At 49.8% G+C, this 15,440-nt stretch overlaps 8 protein-coding genes across 8 annotated transcripts; 2 read left to right on the forward strand and 6 right to left on the reverse strand.

The window, feature by feature from the left end:
• Nucleotides 1-339: 339 nt before the first annotated feature.
• Nucleotides 340-897, forward strand: N7511_001468 (pre-rRNA-processing TSR2 family protein; the record flags this gene model as incomplete). The annotated part of the gene is made up of 1 exon (XM_057123893.1): nucleotides 340-897. One exon carries the CDS (start codon nucleotides 340-342, stop codon nucleotides 895-897), a length of 558 nt encoding a protein of 185 aa, XP_056989626.1.
• A 425-nt stretch (nucleotides 898-1,322) lies between these two features.
• On the reverse strand, nucleotides 1,323-3,620 carry N7511_001469 (translation termination factor GTPase eRF3; the record flags this gene model as incomplete). Its single annotated transcript, XM_057123894.1, has 3 exons — nucleotides 1,323-1,424; nucleotides 1,506-2,302; nucleotides 2,360-3,620. 3 exons carry the CDS (start codon nucleotides 3,618-3,620, stop codon nucleotides 1,323-1,325), a joined length of 2,160 nt encoding a protein of 719 aa, XP_056989627.1.
• A 393-nt stretch (nucleotides 3,621-4,013) lies between these two features.
• Nucleotides 4,014-6,220, forward strand: N7511_001470 (RanGTP-binding protein; the record flags this gene model as incomplete). Its single annotated transcript, XM_057123895.1, has 6 exons — nucleotides 4,014-4,034; nucleotides 4,091-4,122; nucleotides 4,174-4,231; nucleotides 4,288-4,353; nucleotides 4,408-4,442; nucleotides 4,495-6,220. 6 exons carry the CDS (start codon nucleotides 4,014-4,016, stop codon nucleotides 6,218-6,220), a joined length of 1,938 nt encoding a protein of 645 aa, XP_056989628.1.
• Nucleotides 6,221-6,645: 425 nt separating this feature from the next.
• N7511_001471 (uncharacterized protein) lies at nucleotides 6,646-7,748 on the reverse strand (the record flags this gene model as incomplete). Its single annotated transcript, XM_057123896.1, has 2 exons — nucleotides 6,646-7,249; nucleotides 7,297-7,748. Coding segments are annotated over 2 exons (1,056 nt in total), but the record flags the coding sequence as incomplete, so codon positions are not given.
• Nucleotides 7,749-8,490: 742 nt separating this feature from the next.
• On the reverse strand, nucleotides 8,491-9,748 carry N7511_001472 (BSD domain-containing protein; the record flags this gene model as incomplete). The annotated part of the gene is made up of 2 exons (XM_057123897.1): nucleotides 8,491-8,774; nucleotides 8,836-9,748. The coding sequence occupies 2 exons, from the start codon at nucleotides 9,746-9,748 to the stop codon at nucleotides 8,491-8,493; spliced, it is 1,197 nt and encodes a 398-aa protein (XP_056989630.1).
• Nucleotides 9,749-9,979: 231 nt separating this feature from the next.
• Nucleotides 9,980-10,825, reverse strand: N7511_001473 (uncharacterized protein; the record flags this gene model as incomplete). The annotated part of the gene is made up of 1 exon (XM_057123898.1): nucleotides 9,980-10,825. The coding sequence occupies one exon, from the start codon at nucleotides 10,823-10,825 to the stop codon at nucleotides 9,980-9,982; it is 846 nt and encodes a 281-aa protein (XP_056989631.1).
• A 41-nt stretch (nucleotides 10,826-10,866) lies between these two features.
• On the reverse strand, nucleotides 10,867-11,940 carry N7511_001474 (uncharacterized protein; the record flags this gene model as incomplete). Its single annotated transcript, XM_057123899.1, has 1 exon — nucleotides 10,867-11,940. The coding sequence occupies one exon, from the start codon at nucleotides 11,938-11,940 to the stop codon at nucleotides 10,867-10,869; it is 1,074 nt and encodes a 357-aa protein (XP_056989632.1).
• A 226-nt stretch (nucleotides 11,941-12,166) lies between these two features.
• N7511_001475 (uncharacterized protein) lies at nucleotides 12,167-15,200 on the reverse strand (the record flags this gene model as incomplete). The annotated part of the gene is made up of 4 exons (XM_057123900.1): nucleotides 12,167-13,932; nucleotides 13,985-14,342; nucleotides 14,393-14,596; nucleotides 14,649-15,200. The coding sequence occupies 4 exons, from the start codon at nucleotides 15,198-15,200 to the stop codon at nucleotides 12,167-12,169; spliced, it is 2,880 nt and encodes a 959-aa protein (XP_056989633.1).
• Between the last annotated feature and the right edge of the window lie 240 nt (nucleotides 15,201-15,440).

Genomic DNA, 15,440 nt, shown 5'->3' on the forward strand with positions numbered 1-15,440 from the left:
ATTCGTTCACAATAATGCAGTCCGCTGCCCCGAAGGTAGAAACTATCCCGACACCCCGGTCACCTGACCTTATCATATCTAATCGCAACATAAAAATTTCCTAGCATCAGCAGAACTCCTGCAAGCAATACCTCAATTACATTCCAATCCGAATTTCAAGCGTGGAGGATTGAAACCTCGATATTCCAATTTTGAACCTCGTTTTACACAATCCTTGTTTGTGGAACTAGATTAAAAAGTGTCCCCTCCACCACGACCGCGGGGTATCAATCGCAATCCCCCCAAAAAAGAAATCGCAAAGCCACATCAGGCTCAAACAACCACAAAACACCATCTATAATGGATGACACATCAGCAGCACCCCCGGCTACCGATGCCGCCTCCTACCTTGATCTCGCTATCACTCTCTCCCTCCACAACTGGCCCGCCCTCTCACTAGCCGTGCAATCAAACTGGGGTGGCCCAACCTCAGGCGACAAGCGGGACTGGCTATGCGGCGCAATCTCAGAGATGTTCACCGAGCGACCCGAGACAGACGCCATTGATCTCGAGGACATCCTGATTCAGGTCATGAATGACGAGTTCGACGTCGTGGTTGATGATGAGAGTGCTGGAAATGTTGCGGACCAGATTATGGAATTGAAGATGCACACGGATCGCGGCGATTTCGCTCCTATTCAACATATGTGGGAGGCTTGGCAGAAGAAGAGTCAGTCCAAGCCTGCTGATGGGCAATTCCAGAAGGTTGAGGATGAGGATCAGGAGACTGATGGGGATGACAGTGAGGAGGATGTTGATATGGATGATGCGCCTTCTTTGGTGCGGGCTCCTAGGGAGAGGGTTGAGCCTGAGATTGATGATGATGGGTTTACGAAGGTTGTTGGAAAGAGGCGGTAAAATAAGGCCTTTGACTGGATGTGCACATATTTCTTGATTCTTTTTTTAGTCCTGAGAGAAACCCTCATAGGATGATGCTTCCTTTTACTTTAGATAGATGCATCGATGAACCATGACTGTTTGTCATACAGTGTGCTTGTGTGGACTACATCCCTAGTAGTAGATGTTACAAGTTTATCCTCGATCCATACTCGGTTCAACCGCTTGGACTCATTAGAGAAACCGAAATCTATGGCGTAATTTGGAAAGAAAATGTTCATCATCGTCAGTTGAGGTGGACTGTCTGTGGTATCATTGCGACCTCTGCCCACCCGTGCCTCCCTGTTCAGAGTTCCTTGCAAGCACAACACCGTATCGGTTGTTTGGGTGCTCGCTAAACTTTTTTTTAGAAATATGGAAATGCAGGCGTTCTCGGTAGAAAGCCATTACTCGGCGGCAGCAGCAGCATCGGCGGCAGCGGCAGCATCGGCGGCGTCCGTCTCGGCGGTGATAAGCTTGGTGATCATACCAATAGCAATGGTTTGACCCTGATAGATTGTTAGTTAAGGTTCATGCGGTTGGTTTCATTTTCCCTTCTTTATTTTCAAGGGAGAAAGTAGAATACATACCTGGTCACGCAAGGTGAAACGTCCCAGCTGGGGGTAATCGCTGAAAGGCTCCACGCAAACTGCACCAGCTGAGCTGGTAATCTCAAGGCGAGCGATAATAGTCTGGCCCTTGTTGGCGAACTGAGGAGGACGCTTGCTCTTGCGGCCGGTACCAGGCTCGAGCTTGTGGAGGAGAGCAGCGAAGGTAACCTCCTCAACAGCAGAGTGCACGTGAAGCACACAGTTGAAACCGGCGGTGAGAATGCTCTTCAAGTCCAGAATACGAATCTTGGCCTCGAAAGCAGATACACAGTGCACGGGGCGCTTGGGAGAGCAGAGCACGAATCCAGGGAAGAAATCTTCTTCTTCAATACCACGGAGGCGAAGGCGAACCTGGTCACCAACCTTGGCAGTGGGAATTTCTTCTTCGGTCTCACCATAGAGAGCGGTAACGTAGACCTCCTCGCGGTTAGGCATCATGAGGTAGTTGCCGCTCTTCTTAATAATACCGGATTCAATACGGCCCTCAGCCATAGTACCCATGTCACGGTACTTTGCGCTGATAGGCATCATGAAGGGAGCGTTGATCTTACGCTCGGGAAGCTTGAAATCAATCAAAAATTCGAGGAGAGAAGGTCCATCGTACCAGGAACAGACATCCTTAGGGATGCGGTCCTTGATGCCAAGGGTGCGCTGAGCAGAGATAGGCATGCAGAAAATGTCGGACTTCTTGTAGCCAAGGGCTTCCAAGAACTTCATGACTTTAACTGTGCACTCATCGAAACGCTCCTTGCGCCATTCGACACTGGGGTCGTCCACTATCATTGTTGTTAGTATATCTGGAATAACTTAAAAGGGCAAAGAATAAGACGTACTCTTGTTTACCACAATAACAAGCTTCTCAACACCTGTGTTACGAGCAAGGAGAGCGTGCTCGCGGGTCTGACCTCCCTTTTCGAAACCGGTCTCGTACTCACCCTTACGGGCCGAGATAACCAGACAGCCAAGATCAGCTTGAGAAGCTCCACCAATCATGTGAGGGACATAAGACTTGTGACCGGGGGCATCGAGAATAGAGAATTGACGCTCAACGGGGCCATCGTCGGAGGGAATGGAAACCTTGAAGAAAGCGCGGCCGACCTCAACGGTCTTACCCTTTGCACGCTCTTCGTTGGTCAGATCCAAAGCCCACGAGAGGTACCAGGTCTCACGACCAGCCTCCTTAGCCTCCCTCTTGTATTTCTCCAGCGTACGCTCGTCAACCATGCCGGTAGCAGCCAGAAGTGAACCTCCCAGAGTGGACTTGCCGGCATCGACGTGACCAATGAACACAACGTTGACATGCTCTCTCTTCTCACCGTAAATTTCCTTCAGGGTAGCCTCATCGACATCAGCCTGTTGGGACTTGGCAACAGCGTTAGCCTCACGAGCCTGCTTGGCAGACTCGCCACGGGCCGGGCTGGAACGCCCAGGGCTGGAGCGGCCAGAAGAGGGTACAGGAGAGGACTTGCCGCTGGTAGCAGCAGCCTTATCGGACTTATCGAGGGACTTGGTGGCGGCGACCTTTGCGCCTGCTTCAGCAGCTGCAGGACCCTTGGTGTCGCCCTTGGTTTCGGCGGCGGGCTTGGCAGGAGTAGGAGTTCCGATGGAAAGAACCTTGGTCTTAGGGGCGGCACTGGAGGAGGTGGCACCAATGGAGAGGACCTTGGCCTTGGGAGGGGCGGCGGATGCAGGCTTGGGGGCAGGAGCGGCGGCCTGCTGGGGTTGCTGCTGGGCTACAGGAGCCTGGCGAGGCTGCTGCTGATAGCCACCATATTGCTGCTGGCCATTGTTATACTGATTGAATCCTCCGGGCTGTTGAGCATAGGCGTTGTACTGTCCGTAGGCCTGCTGTTGCTGCTGCTGTTGGGGGTAACCGCCATAGGCCTGCTGTTGACCATACTGGCCATATGGGTATCCACCGTACTGCTGGTACTGCTGGCCAGGAACAAAGGAAGAGGCTCCGGGGGTGAAAGAGGCAGCGCCGGGCTGGAACGAGGGCGCTTGAGCTTGAGGGCGAGATTGTGCGTTCAGGTTGACGCCCTCGGCCTGTCTGGCGAGGTCATCCTCCCAGGATTCGGGGGTTTGGTTTGACATCGTGTAGGACTCGGTGTAGAATCAGAAACACGAAAAAACGCAACCAAAACGGGTTAGAAATAGGTTGGGTCAATCAAGACTGAGGGGTCCACGGCCTTTTGATTTTGCACGGCTGACTAAGACCCCGCGATGTTTCCACGTGATATGCTTCTATCAAGTTGTCTTTTCTCCGGAAGGAAGAACAGTCAGTGCAAGTGCTGGGGTTTTATCTTTCTTTGAGTCATTGCCTGAATGCCCAAGTCAGCCATGACTCTTTAATCTTTCGTCATTGTGGAGTTTAGGCTCATCTTCTTTCTTTGGGCCTTCAACTATCTTATCGATAACATTGAAAGCAACCCCTCCAACTACTCAGCCTCATACAATCCTCGGGGTTGGGCTTCCAAGTGACGCAAGATGGATACATTCCTCACCGGGGTGCGTCAACCCCTGCTCAATCGATTGCGGACAGACAGCTGATTCATACACTCCAGCTTACCCGGCAGGCAATGAATTATGCGATTCGGTATGGAGTCTCATAATGAGTATGCTTCCAATTCTGACAAGGTCCATGCAGTTCGGGAATTGCGATAACAGCGAGCTATGCGATGCGCCAGTCATCCCGCTTGCTAAAGGTAAACGCTGTTGTTCGTTCTGTGGAAAGGTTCGCTAATCGCTTTTGCTTGGTTAGAATATCAGTAGCGAAGACCGAGATGAGCTCGTTTCGTTGCAGCAGCGATTAGAGAGCAAAATACAGGTATCTATTACACCCCATGGAAAGGCCAAAAGATCTACGCTAAACTTATACCAGGTTATTTCTCCATCTATCGACATGATTGAGTTGATGTGGGTCACCCAACGCTATTCCATGTCGTCAGAAAGCTCACAAGATGTCTAGTGCTGCCCGAGGAAATACTTCACTGGAATCTGCGGTTGCGCTCACAAAGTCTCTGCGATGGGATATTCAAGCTCTGGGGCAGCGTCTAGCAAAGGCTGCCGCATCGGAAGAATTGATTCGAAAAGGAGCGAAGCCAAAAGATCGTGCACAAAGCGAAGCCGAAATCAAGTTCATTATCAAGGACATCAAGAAGCTGTTAGCTCGCATTGAAGATGCGGTGCCCCTCATGAATTTGGCAATCACCACATCCGGGGCCAAGCTTTCGACAAACTTACCGGCAACAGTTTCACCGTCCCGGCTTCTTCAGGCAAGCACATTTCTCACGGCAGGTGACACCCAATACTCGATATCTCCGTCGCAGGCAGTACAAGTGGGACCAACATTTACCCTATCTATGTACATGCTGTTTGCCAGCCATTTGAGACCCCACGACGAAGAATCTGTCCGTGAAGCAACGTGGAAAGAAGTCATGCACAAGGCACGACTGAAACTGCGGCGTGTTCCGATAGACTCATTACAATCACCAGATGAACGCAAACAGTCAAAGCTCCCTGGACCGGCTGGAGCTGACGAATACACATATCAAGTACTCATAATTGAAGACCTTGAGGACGGCAGAGTGCACTCATTTGACGAAAATGATCCACAGCCCCAAAAGTATGAGGGCGTCTCCCAGGCAGGAATCCGGGAAATTATACCTATCCATCAAATCTCCAAGATCTTCTATGCCGATACTGGCAGAATTCTCAATATCAGCACGGAAGGCGAGACCAACAATCCCATACTTCTTCTGAAGCGTGATTTGAATGCTCTTCCACCGCGGCGCATGATGGAACGGGAGGAGATAGAGGACGAGTACCCTCCAGCAGATTCTGATGAAGAACCAGAAGACGAGGAGCAGGCCCAAATTGATGCCCAGTTAAATGGAGAAAGTGGCTCAGCACACGACAACTTCAGCTCTCTCCACCAAGACTCCATTCCCGAAGAATGGCGTCTGCCGCCTGGGTTGGATCCAGAATGGATCGCATTCGAAGTCTACAATGAAGACGAATCTTCAGATTCGGAATCAGAAACTGAGAACAACGGCCCCACGAATGAGTCTTCGATCGATCCAATCATGATGGCTAAGCTATCAATCAATGAGCAGAACTCCTCGTCGCCATCTCCCTCCCACCAAAGATACGCATCCCCATCAAATACAGGAACAACTACGGTCACCAATCCCCATTTCGAAAACATTCGCACCTCCCTATCCCTACTAGAAACTCTTCTCCGCTTAACCTCTCTCCAGCAATTTCAGCAACAGTCCCATCTCTCAATCAGCGATGAACTCCTCAATTTCTTCCTGGAAGAATCATCCACAACAGGAGCCGGAGGCGACGAACAGCATCGCCAACGCCTTCGAAATGAAGCCCGCCGCCGTGTTGGCTGGGATCCCTACAACGAAAGCCCCGTCAAGCACCGCGGTGAAGATTATCAGTATGGCTGGGAGGCCGGCAGTCCATACGGCCACGCCCGTGAGGGAGGTGACCCGTACTCTCCTGGCAGAGGGCAAGGTTTCCACCTCCGTTCTAGAGAGGGCACACCAGAGACTCCTGTGCGAAAGGGCTCGCCTGGGCCTCGTCCCAGTGGTTTGCGTGGTATGATGCCAGCATATTCTCAGTCTCCTCTTGGAAAGAAGGGAACGCCAAAGGATGGTGGTCTGGGGTCTGGAACTGCAGAATGATTGATGTTTGTACTGTACGAAGTAAGAGCCACTTGATATTCCCCCCTGTACCAAGTACATGTCGTGATTATGATGGAATAAGAGAGAAATGTATTATCATCAAGATTACAACTAGAATATGAGGACCTGTGAAATCGACGCCGAAAATGGCGGCTTTTAGCGCCAGAAACGGCCGTCTTTCCACCACGGCCACTTCAAAATTCCCGAGGACACCGTCATGCTTGGAACCAATTTCGAGATCAACTCTCTTAGATAGATGAGAGTCGCCAACAGCAGAGTCATCCACCCTTTCCGTGTCCATGGGCATATTTTCGCCCTCACTCAGGACGGCTTGTGCGCGTACGAGTTACAAGATGGGCCTCTTCCCGACCTGTCTAGAGTGGGACCTGGATTTCTTGTTCACATTCTCTTTTCTCTCTTTCATTCTAATCATACAAGTCCGTGAACCTCGTAGCTTTGCCAATCAAAAGCCCGTCTAAATCACGCATTCTATATGCTCCATTTTCATCATTAGAAATCGGTACTGGCTTCGGCTCATTTGGAAGACGACTTGTGAAGCCAAGCCATAACAGTACTCCAGTAATCCTTGCGGCTTTGATAATTTTGATCGTTTCATCGTTCACTCCGGTTTCTTGACTGAATGTACGCCAGAATATCTCATCTAAAAGAAGATAATCATCATACCTAGACCAGCCATGTTTGAAGTGGATCTTACTTATCAAACGATCATGAGCATAAAGATTGATGCCGAATGGGGCAATCTCAGCTTCGGCCCAATCAATCACACCGAGCAGATTGCAAGTCTTCTGATCCACTAATATGTTGAAGGTGCCAAAATCATTGTGTAGTAGCACCATGGGAAGTGAAAAAATAGCCGGTAAAGAATCAATCGATTTCTTGATTAGTGGATGGAATCGAATTGGGAGAGAACCAAGTAATAAATTTAGATCTCGTTCGTACTGATGATTTAGGCTCTCGCAGTACGCCTGATCAACATTCTGAGGGCCTTTCCAAGATATGGCAAAGAATCTATATAATAATTAGTAATGTATACCACGTAGAAAAGAATTATATACTTCGCGTTATCGGTCACAAGATTTTGGCGCCAGCGAGAGAACTCGAGCGAGTTTTCAGATATATCATCGTTATGGGCTAGGATGAAATCCAGGTGAGAGATTCCTGGCAATCGGTTCATCACATAGATGTAAAGAGGCTCTTTGCTCTCATGATCTTCCCCAATTTGTCCTTCAAAGGAGATCCGGGGTGTCAAGTTGCCGTAAATAGCTTTGGCGAGATTCATAATGTCTATGTTCAGCGCTAGCGACTTCAGACGATACTGCACGACGAATTCGGCGTTAGGACCAGCATAGACGGTGTAGCTACACACGCCTTGCACGTCGACTGGAATGACATTGCCAAGATGCTCACTCGCATAGTTGTCGCAGGCTGAGCGAGTCGTCGTAGTCTTTCCGAAGAATGCGACAATTTCTTGTTCGACGTCGTAATTCATACCGCTGGTAGCCGTGGTTCTGCGTTCGAAATGTTTGAAAATAGAGTAAATTCAGTAAGAGAGCTATCGGGAGAAGGAAACCAACTTGCCAAAGGACAAGAGAGGAAGAGCGGTGACCAAAAGGGGCTGGGAGCTCAGCTGGTTTGCCAATCGAGGTCTTATGCATGAGACATCTATGCAGCCACTTTTCAAAGTAGAAATTCCTGCCAGTGTATCAGCTGCAACTCAAGCAAGTCGACGGACTTCACAACACTGATCTAAGGGTACACAAATATTCTCGACGAAAGTTAGGCTTCTTTTTTAGAAGAAGCTGGTTCTGCAAGGTCAAATTTAGCACTTGGGTAAGAAAAGAGGACTTTCCTATTCATTCAAGTCCGGAGAAGAAGTAGAAGTACGTTGAACTTCATGTTCAGTCCTCTCGAAAGAGAAGTTGACAAAAGCTTCCTTCGAGAGCATACATTACGAAGAGTGACCTTAGTCAGTTGTCGTGATATTGTTACAACGAAGAACGATGTGCATTTCCAGAGAACAATCGCTGAAGGCAAGTCACGAATAACGGAGTTGGGAATAGAAGAGAAGAGTCCGAAACGCCAATACAAAAGAAGAAAATGAAGAGCCGACATTCCTAAACTCCGAACAAAGCAGAATTCGATGAGCAAGTAACTAGCAGTGTTCAAGTCGACTGGTAGCAAGAATGGGCTCGGGGCTATATGATATAGACAAGCGTCCCGTGAGACTAAGTCGTGTGCTCTTGCTGAATTTACTCCCAGTCCTCGTCGCTCTCCTCTGCCTTCGCATCGGTGGCGCTCTTTTCCTTGGGGCTTCCGGGGGTCCGGCTAGCGGCACCGCTGACTACATCATAGCTTGATTCGCTATCGGCCTGGGAGTTTTGGTCGTTTGACCGGCGAGGCTCGGCTTTCGGGGTGTCCGCCTTTGGGGTGAGATTCTGGTTATCGGGGCGGACCTGGGGAGTAGAGGGAGACTGGGATTCGGAGTCGGAATCATCATCCCAGCCAACTTCCTCCTCATCTTCCGCGTTGGCGCCTGTGGACAAGTCGGTCATTAGTATTATACAACATATGGGACAATCATGAAGCCAAAATACCTTTTAGAAGTTCCTTGCGCTTTTTCTCCTCGGTTTCAACGACGAGACGCAAGAAGTAGTAGCGAACCCAGAACTCAGAGTATTCCACCTGCTCCGGCACAAGCTTCTCCATAGCGGAACGAAGCTCGGGGTATTTCTCCAAGTCGGCGGCGATATCATCGGTCTTGCTCTCGACATTGAATTCCTTCTTGAAAGTGGGCCACTCGTCACTGACCGGGTCTTTGGTGAAGCTTTCCAGGTTGGAGTGGATGACATGTAGTTGGGCTTCAAATCGGGTGGCGTGAATGACCCGCTTGCCTTCGGCATCCTTGCTCTCGAAAAGAAGCTTGCCTGACTCATCGGTTTCGGGAGGAACAATGCTGACTGCTTCGCGCAGTTTCTGGCTGATATTCATACCGAATCGCAGGATCGCTTCATCGGCTGCCTCCTCGGCTTTCTCGATCTCTTTCAACCGTCGGGCGGCTTCGGCTTTGAATCGGGAGATAAAGCCCTCTCCGCTGGCGCCTGCGCCTTCGGCTCCCCGATCCTGAGATTCTCCATCTGTCGCAGCCTTGGGTGTGACGGTCTCATCGGTTTGTCCCTCGCCACTGCCTGTCAGGGCAGCTGTGCTAAGAGACAGCCCCTTTGTTCGGTCGACGATAGTTTCCTTGAGGTCTGAGAATCCCTTCACGGCTTCCTCACTGGCAGCTGCGTACTCCTGGCGAGCACCTTCATAGTATGTTTCGCCCTGCTTGCGTACATTGTCCCAAAGTCCGCCGATTCGGGAACCCCACGGGCTGGCGGAGAAAGCGCGGAACGTTTCCTGTAGCTCGTCGTTGAGGTTGACGCCGGGCTCCTGGGGTTGAGAGTCGGTGGAGGATTCTTCTTTGTTGGAGAAGGCTTCTTCTTGGATGTGATCGTAGGCGATATCCATGGTTGTTGGTTGTAAAGAGCAAGAAGCAAGAAGTGAAGTTCGAAGTCAAGGTTGCAGTATCTCCGCGTTCGTCCACCGCCCCGCTTGCGATCAACATTGCAAAACATTAAAACATTTAGACTACTTCCGGGCTTGGCGCTATACTTCTTCGACATCATTGTTCAGTGAACTTCACTTGGTCGTTAGGAATACATGTTCATAATTCGTTAGGTATTGATATCGCCCTTCAGGTCAACTTTCAGGTAAACTATATGGCTCTCCGACACTGTCCTGGCTGTTCATCCAAAAGGTCGGTAGCGGTACACTCTCCATTACACTCGACGTGAGAAGCTGGCTTCGAGATAGAACCCGTCCTGGCCACTTGCGATCCACCGCTTGAGATGATTCCACTTGAACTACCGAGTCTGGAGCGCGAGGTCGTTGGAATAGAGGCTCACTTGCTTCGGTCTGAGACTCCCTTTCTCGAGTGGGAGATGACTCGGGAACCATTTCAGTTGATTCTTTATCTCCCTGACTTTGTGTTTGCGTTTGGTGGAATGGGCCCGACCGTGGAATTTGAGAAGAAGTTTTGCATGGTTCCAGCTTGGCGGACTGTGGGCTGTCCTCCTGGGGAAAGAGTTCGGCCAGTTTCTGTGTACTGAGAGATGGAATTGGCTCGTGCGGAAACTGTGTCGCTGCATGCATTCTATGATAGTACGCCGACGCATCAGACATCGGGGGCTCGGATGGAGGAGCGTCATCGCTAGGGAGATATTTCAAGCCAGAGCTAGACGGTACATCTGGCAGCGGTAGCACCTGTGAATCATCTTCGGGCGACCCCTGGACATTATGTATCTTCTGCGTACCGATTGCTTGAACTTGTTTCTCCGGGGATGGTGTCAAAGAGTCTCTGTTTGAATATTCATTGTCGGACTCTCCGTAGTCTGTATCTGCATCCGTTTCATAAACGACTGTCCGTTCTGTTTTTCGAGCTCTGTCATTAGGGGGCTCGTTTGCTTCGGAGAGTTGGTAGTCCGATACGGATTCAGTTGGAGGTGCAGATGAAGAATAATGTTCAGCTGGTGGAGGTATGTGCATTTTTAAATGGTTCTGGGTGTTCGAGGAGTTCGTCGTTGTTCTTAAATCATCTTTGGGATCTTGGGAGTTCTGAACCAGCCGAGATTCGGGGGTTCCTCCTTGATGGCTTTTATGGGCTGAATTGAGGCCAAGAGCTTCTGTTTGGAAGGCGAGTGGGTGGCCCCTCGGAATTGAGAAGATGTTATCATCATTAAACCAGGGCTCTCGGGAGATTGCGATGAAGGAATCTCACGTCTTCGGGGGTTTTTTGGCGTCAAAGGTGCTGCAGATACCCGGTGACTCGCATTATCAGCTCCAAAATTGGAATATTGAGCATCCTTAGGTTGAGATATTGGCTCCCCTGTCGAGAGGTCCAGCTCCTCTTCGAACACTCTGCGGCTTCGCTTGGCCGAGTTGAGAAGCTTCGTAGGTTGTGGTTTTTTCGCCTCCGTAGAATTTGCTTCTTGTTTCCCGATGACAGACTTGTTGTCTGTGGTAGGCTGGATATACCCCATACTCACATCGTCGTCATCGTCGTCGATAGGAATGAAACGGCGCACGAAATCCATCTGAGTCAAGGTCTTGTCCCTCTTCCCTGTGGACTTCTCCAAGGATTTTCGACCGCCTTTACGGCCGATGCTGACCCTTGGCGTTACACTCCTCCTCGGCGCAGGCCTTTGTTCTATGTCTCGGGTTCCCATCGCAGAGATCCTTCGTTTTTGTGGGCGTTCGCTTGACATGTGTTCCCGTTCATTCACTTTGAATTTTGTACGTCGAGCGGAACGGACCTGTTGTGGTGGTAGAAAGTCGGCATCCTTGTCAGATCCATCCTCTATTTGTGGTTGGTTGATTGTGTTTTCACGGTGTTCATCAAGATAGTCGAGCTGATCGTCATCTGACGCTGTGGCCTGCGTCACAAAGTCGATCTGTGTAAGAGTAGGTTGAGCTCGCAGGCTCGGTAGTGAGGTTCGTTTATGGGCTTTTGAGGACTCCGAGGATTCTGGCGATCGTTCTCGTTTCGCGGTGGTGCTCTTTGACTTCGTTATTGAAGAACCAGGCGGACTGGGCCTTCTGGAAGTACGGAACTGGTTCTGGTGGTTCTCTGATGGTTTGCTTGGTCGGTGCTTTTCTTTCATTGCAGCTCAACTAAGGGTTTCGAGGCAAACATTGGACTGTGGCTATCCGCAAAAGTTGCTCATGACGTTAGGCAACCGTTGCCTGAGGCAGGGCGCGTCGACGCGTCGCTAATATCGACTTGGTCCGTGCACTTTATGTATAGTAAAGTCACTCCTGTACATACAACTTCAATTCTATGATTGTTTATATATTCGTATATTTCATAAATGCGATAAATCTGAAAAGCTAGTCTTCATCAGACATGAGCCAGTCAGGAATTGCATCCTCGTCGTCGGGATCCTCAGACAGCAAAGATCCCTTCTCCAATTCGCTATCAGAATCATACTTCCGCGCTGATAGTTCCTGGATTGGCGATGGTGGTCGAGAAATAGTGACCATGCTTGCTGATTTAGATCCAGCATTGTTAGATGAATCCACTGCAATAGGGGCATACTGGGAAGATCCCTCGGGGGCTTTGGAGGAGCTTGGTTCTGGAGATTCTCGCCGTTCATGAGATAATGTGCCTGGGCCGTGATTTGGAACGACCGTCAATGAGTAACGGGGTGCATTTGATGTTTTTTGCTTCGAGGTCCATCGAGGATTTGATATCGGGCGTGAGGCCAAGGGCTCTGGGGCTGGTTCGGGCTCTAGGGTTGGAGCTGGAGCTGCTACCGAGTTTAAATCATCTCCAGTTGGCTCTTCGGGTATGAATCCGCCTCCAAAATCTTCTTCGTCCTCGCTGTATGATCCAGGTTCATCCCCTGCATGACCCTCGTAAGGTAAGTGGGTTTCTAAGGCATTCAGTGGTGGGCTATTCACAGGCTGGCCTGGTTCTGGGAAGAAGCCGCCTCCGCCTTCCTCAACACTCATTTCCTCTGCAATATCATCTTCATCAACTTGTTCTTCGTCCTCGGCTGCATACCCCTTCACTCTTTCTGCAATTCTTAGCTTCGCCAAGAAAAGTCGCCAAAATCGAAGAGCTTCCGCAGTTCTTGCTTCAAGCGCAGCAAGCCGCCTCTGGTCTTCAAGGCCAGACAAAACCTCCTCAAGCGCCTCCTGGTATTCAGTTGCAATGACAATGCCCTTTACTACAGCTGTTCCACGGCGACCTCTGAATTCAAACCCAGTGACTGCATCTGCATAGTCAATGCCGAGGATTCGGGCGGCTCGAATTGCCTCTGGTCGGTTGATATGAACACCACCAAGCGGAACCATGCTGGGTACATAAACATCCAGGTTTCCGTAAACGTTTTTGGGGATTCTTCCATCAATCACGGGTGGTGGTTTGTAGACTTCCGTCTGAGACTCGGCATATAATGTCGTCTCTTCGGGTTCATTTTCAGCTTCGTCGTCACTGGAGATTGCGACTTTGTTGCGGCTTGCAGGGACACGCTTCAGAGGTTGTTCTCCAACCTTGACATCCCGTCCCAGGCGGTACCACTTATCAGCGCTTCGTACGACATGCAAGTCGGAGCGGCGGTAGACGGGTTCAGTTGTCTCGGTTCTCGTTGCAGTCTTTCCCAAACCAACGTGTCCAATGACTCGTTTAGGGTGAATAACTTCATTCCGATGAACGTGCCGTTCCAAAGCATAGACGGGGTGGTTTTTGAAGTCTTGGATGTTGCGTGGCATTGGCTCTGCCGCTGATTTAGAGGTAAGCTCGCTGATCTCGGCTTCATCTCGATCCTCGAGGAAGGGTTTCTCATAATAAAGCAGTGCTTTTTCCCACCATTTCTCTCCATTGCGTGTAGACTCCACTCGCAGCTTTCGCGTCTTTGCATTAAATGCCTTTGCATAGCGACGAGTGACATCTCTTGCAGACCTGTCATCTTCAAAGGCTACGACGTAACTCATCAGATTGAACGGATCACTCGCAGGTGGTTCAAACTTGGATGTTTTTGCGAGAGACTTTGTTACGACTGGATCAATCGCGATCCATTTTTGAGCAGCTTCGTTGAAAGCTTCCACCCAAGTCACCGGGTGTGATGATTCTCGGGATTGTGGAAGAGTGCCTATCGCCGTTAACTCAATGAACTATGCAATTACGGCCTTCGAGACACTTACCTAGGCGCATGGGTGGCTGAGGAGGACGCGATGGTGCAAATTTCGGCTGTCCAATCCGCCGAGATCTTGGAGCTGTGGGCGATTTTTCGGTCCTCGATCGTTCATCTGTCGAGGAGCCAGGATCATCTGAAGATATTACAATGTATTGAGGTTTTGGTTTGGGTGGCGTCATGTCCTTGACGGTTCCAGAAAACGGCAATGTTTGCAATGAACAGACAAGCCTAGTCTCGATGGCTACGCCCCGTAGCAAAGTACAGAACAGCTGGGCGCCAAAGTCGCGAGAGCCTTGCAGCGTTTTGGCTTGGGTTCGGAAGTCTCCCTTGGATAGAAAGACCTCTGCGTCCAACATGATGGATTCCTAGCTAATCATCAACGAATACTCAAGAGAGGAAAATTGCTAAGAGATACCATCTTCTGCTTTAACTGATCTTGACTATCAGACCAGTGAGCCCGCTTGATTCCCGGCTTCGTGACTCTGAATCTGCGAGCAAATGCATCTGCAGCTTGATTGAGACCATCCATGATAGTGGTGGATCTGTTGTAGCTAGGTTTATCTTCATCAGGGTGCAAAAGAGCAATGACCTTTTTCGGTAACATTTTCTTCAAAAAATTCTTAGGTTCATTAGATATCAATCGTACAAATGCTTTGGCATATATTGCATACCTGTGTATCCTCGTCATTGCACCACGAATTGCGTATATCCAAGTGGCCAAGGAGACAAAGAATATGGGCCTTGTGTACATCCAGTCGCACTTGCTTCTCGGCTCTAGTTAGAGGCTTTCGTTTTGAAATGGCCCGTTTTCGTTTGTCGGGTTCTTGTTCCAAGGTAATCTCAAGCACTTCATCATCGCCCCGAGATGCAGCATTTCCGCTGAATAATGAATCAGACGGTTGCTGAAACTCAACATCTTCCCACTCAACATCTGACTCTTCTTCTGACGACGAATCGTAGACAGTTTGCACTGCTTGGGTCTCATGTTTGTTCATCTCTGGGTGTTTCTGCTCGCTTTCGACGGGAATGGCTTTCATGTCCCCAACCTTTCGCCTTTTGATTGGTCTTTCGCTGTTGAAATGACCGGGATCTCGGGCTTCAGCTTCATCTAGCATTTCTTGATAAACGTCTGGGACATCCTCATCGCCTGGTCGCTTGCGGTCAGACTGTCCAACGCGTGGTGCGCGGGTTCTTGAAGACCTATCTGGAGCCTGTCGCGACATTTTGGTGCTTTTTGTGAGCTTTCAAGGGGATTGAGCGGCTCCCAGGAGCTTTTTGTCTGGCCAAGCTGCGCGCGTCGCGCGTCAGCGCGAAGGTGATGAAAGCCCTGCCTTCCCCGATGATGTAACCAAGCCCATTTACTCAATAGTATCAGCTGTATGATCTCTATTGTTGCAGCATACTCAAGGCATAAAAATAACTGTTTACCTTAAGCATTTGTTGAATCGCTATATTTTATGTCC

Source organism: Penicillium nucicola (assembly GCF_028828085.1).
Source record: "Penicillium nucicola strain IBT 29836 chromosome Unknown utg000001l, whole genome shotgun sequence".
NCBI lineage: Eukaryota > Fungi > Ascomycota > Eurotiomycetes > Eurotiales > Aspergillaceae > Penicillium > Penicillium nucicola.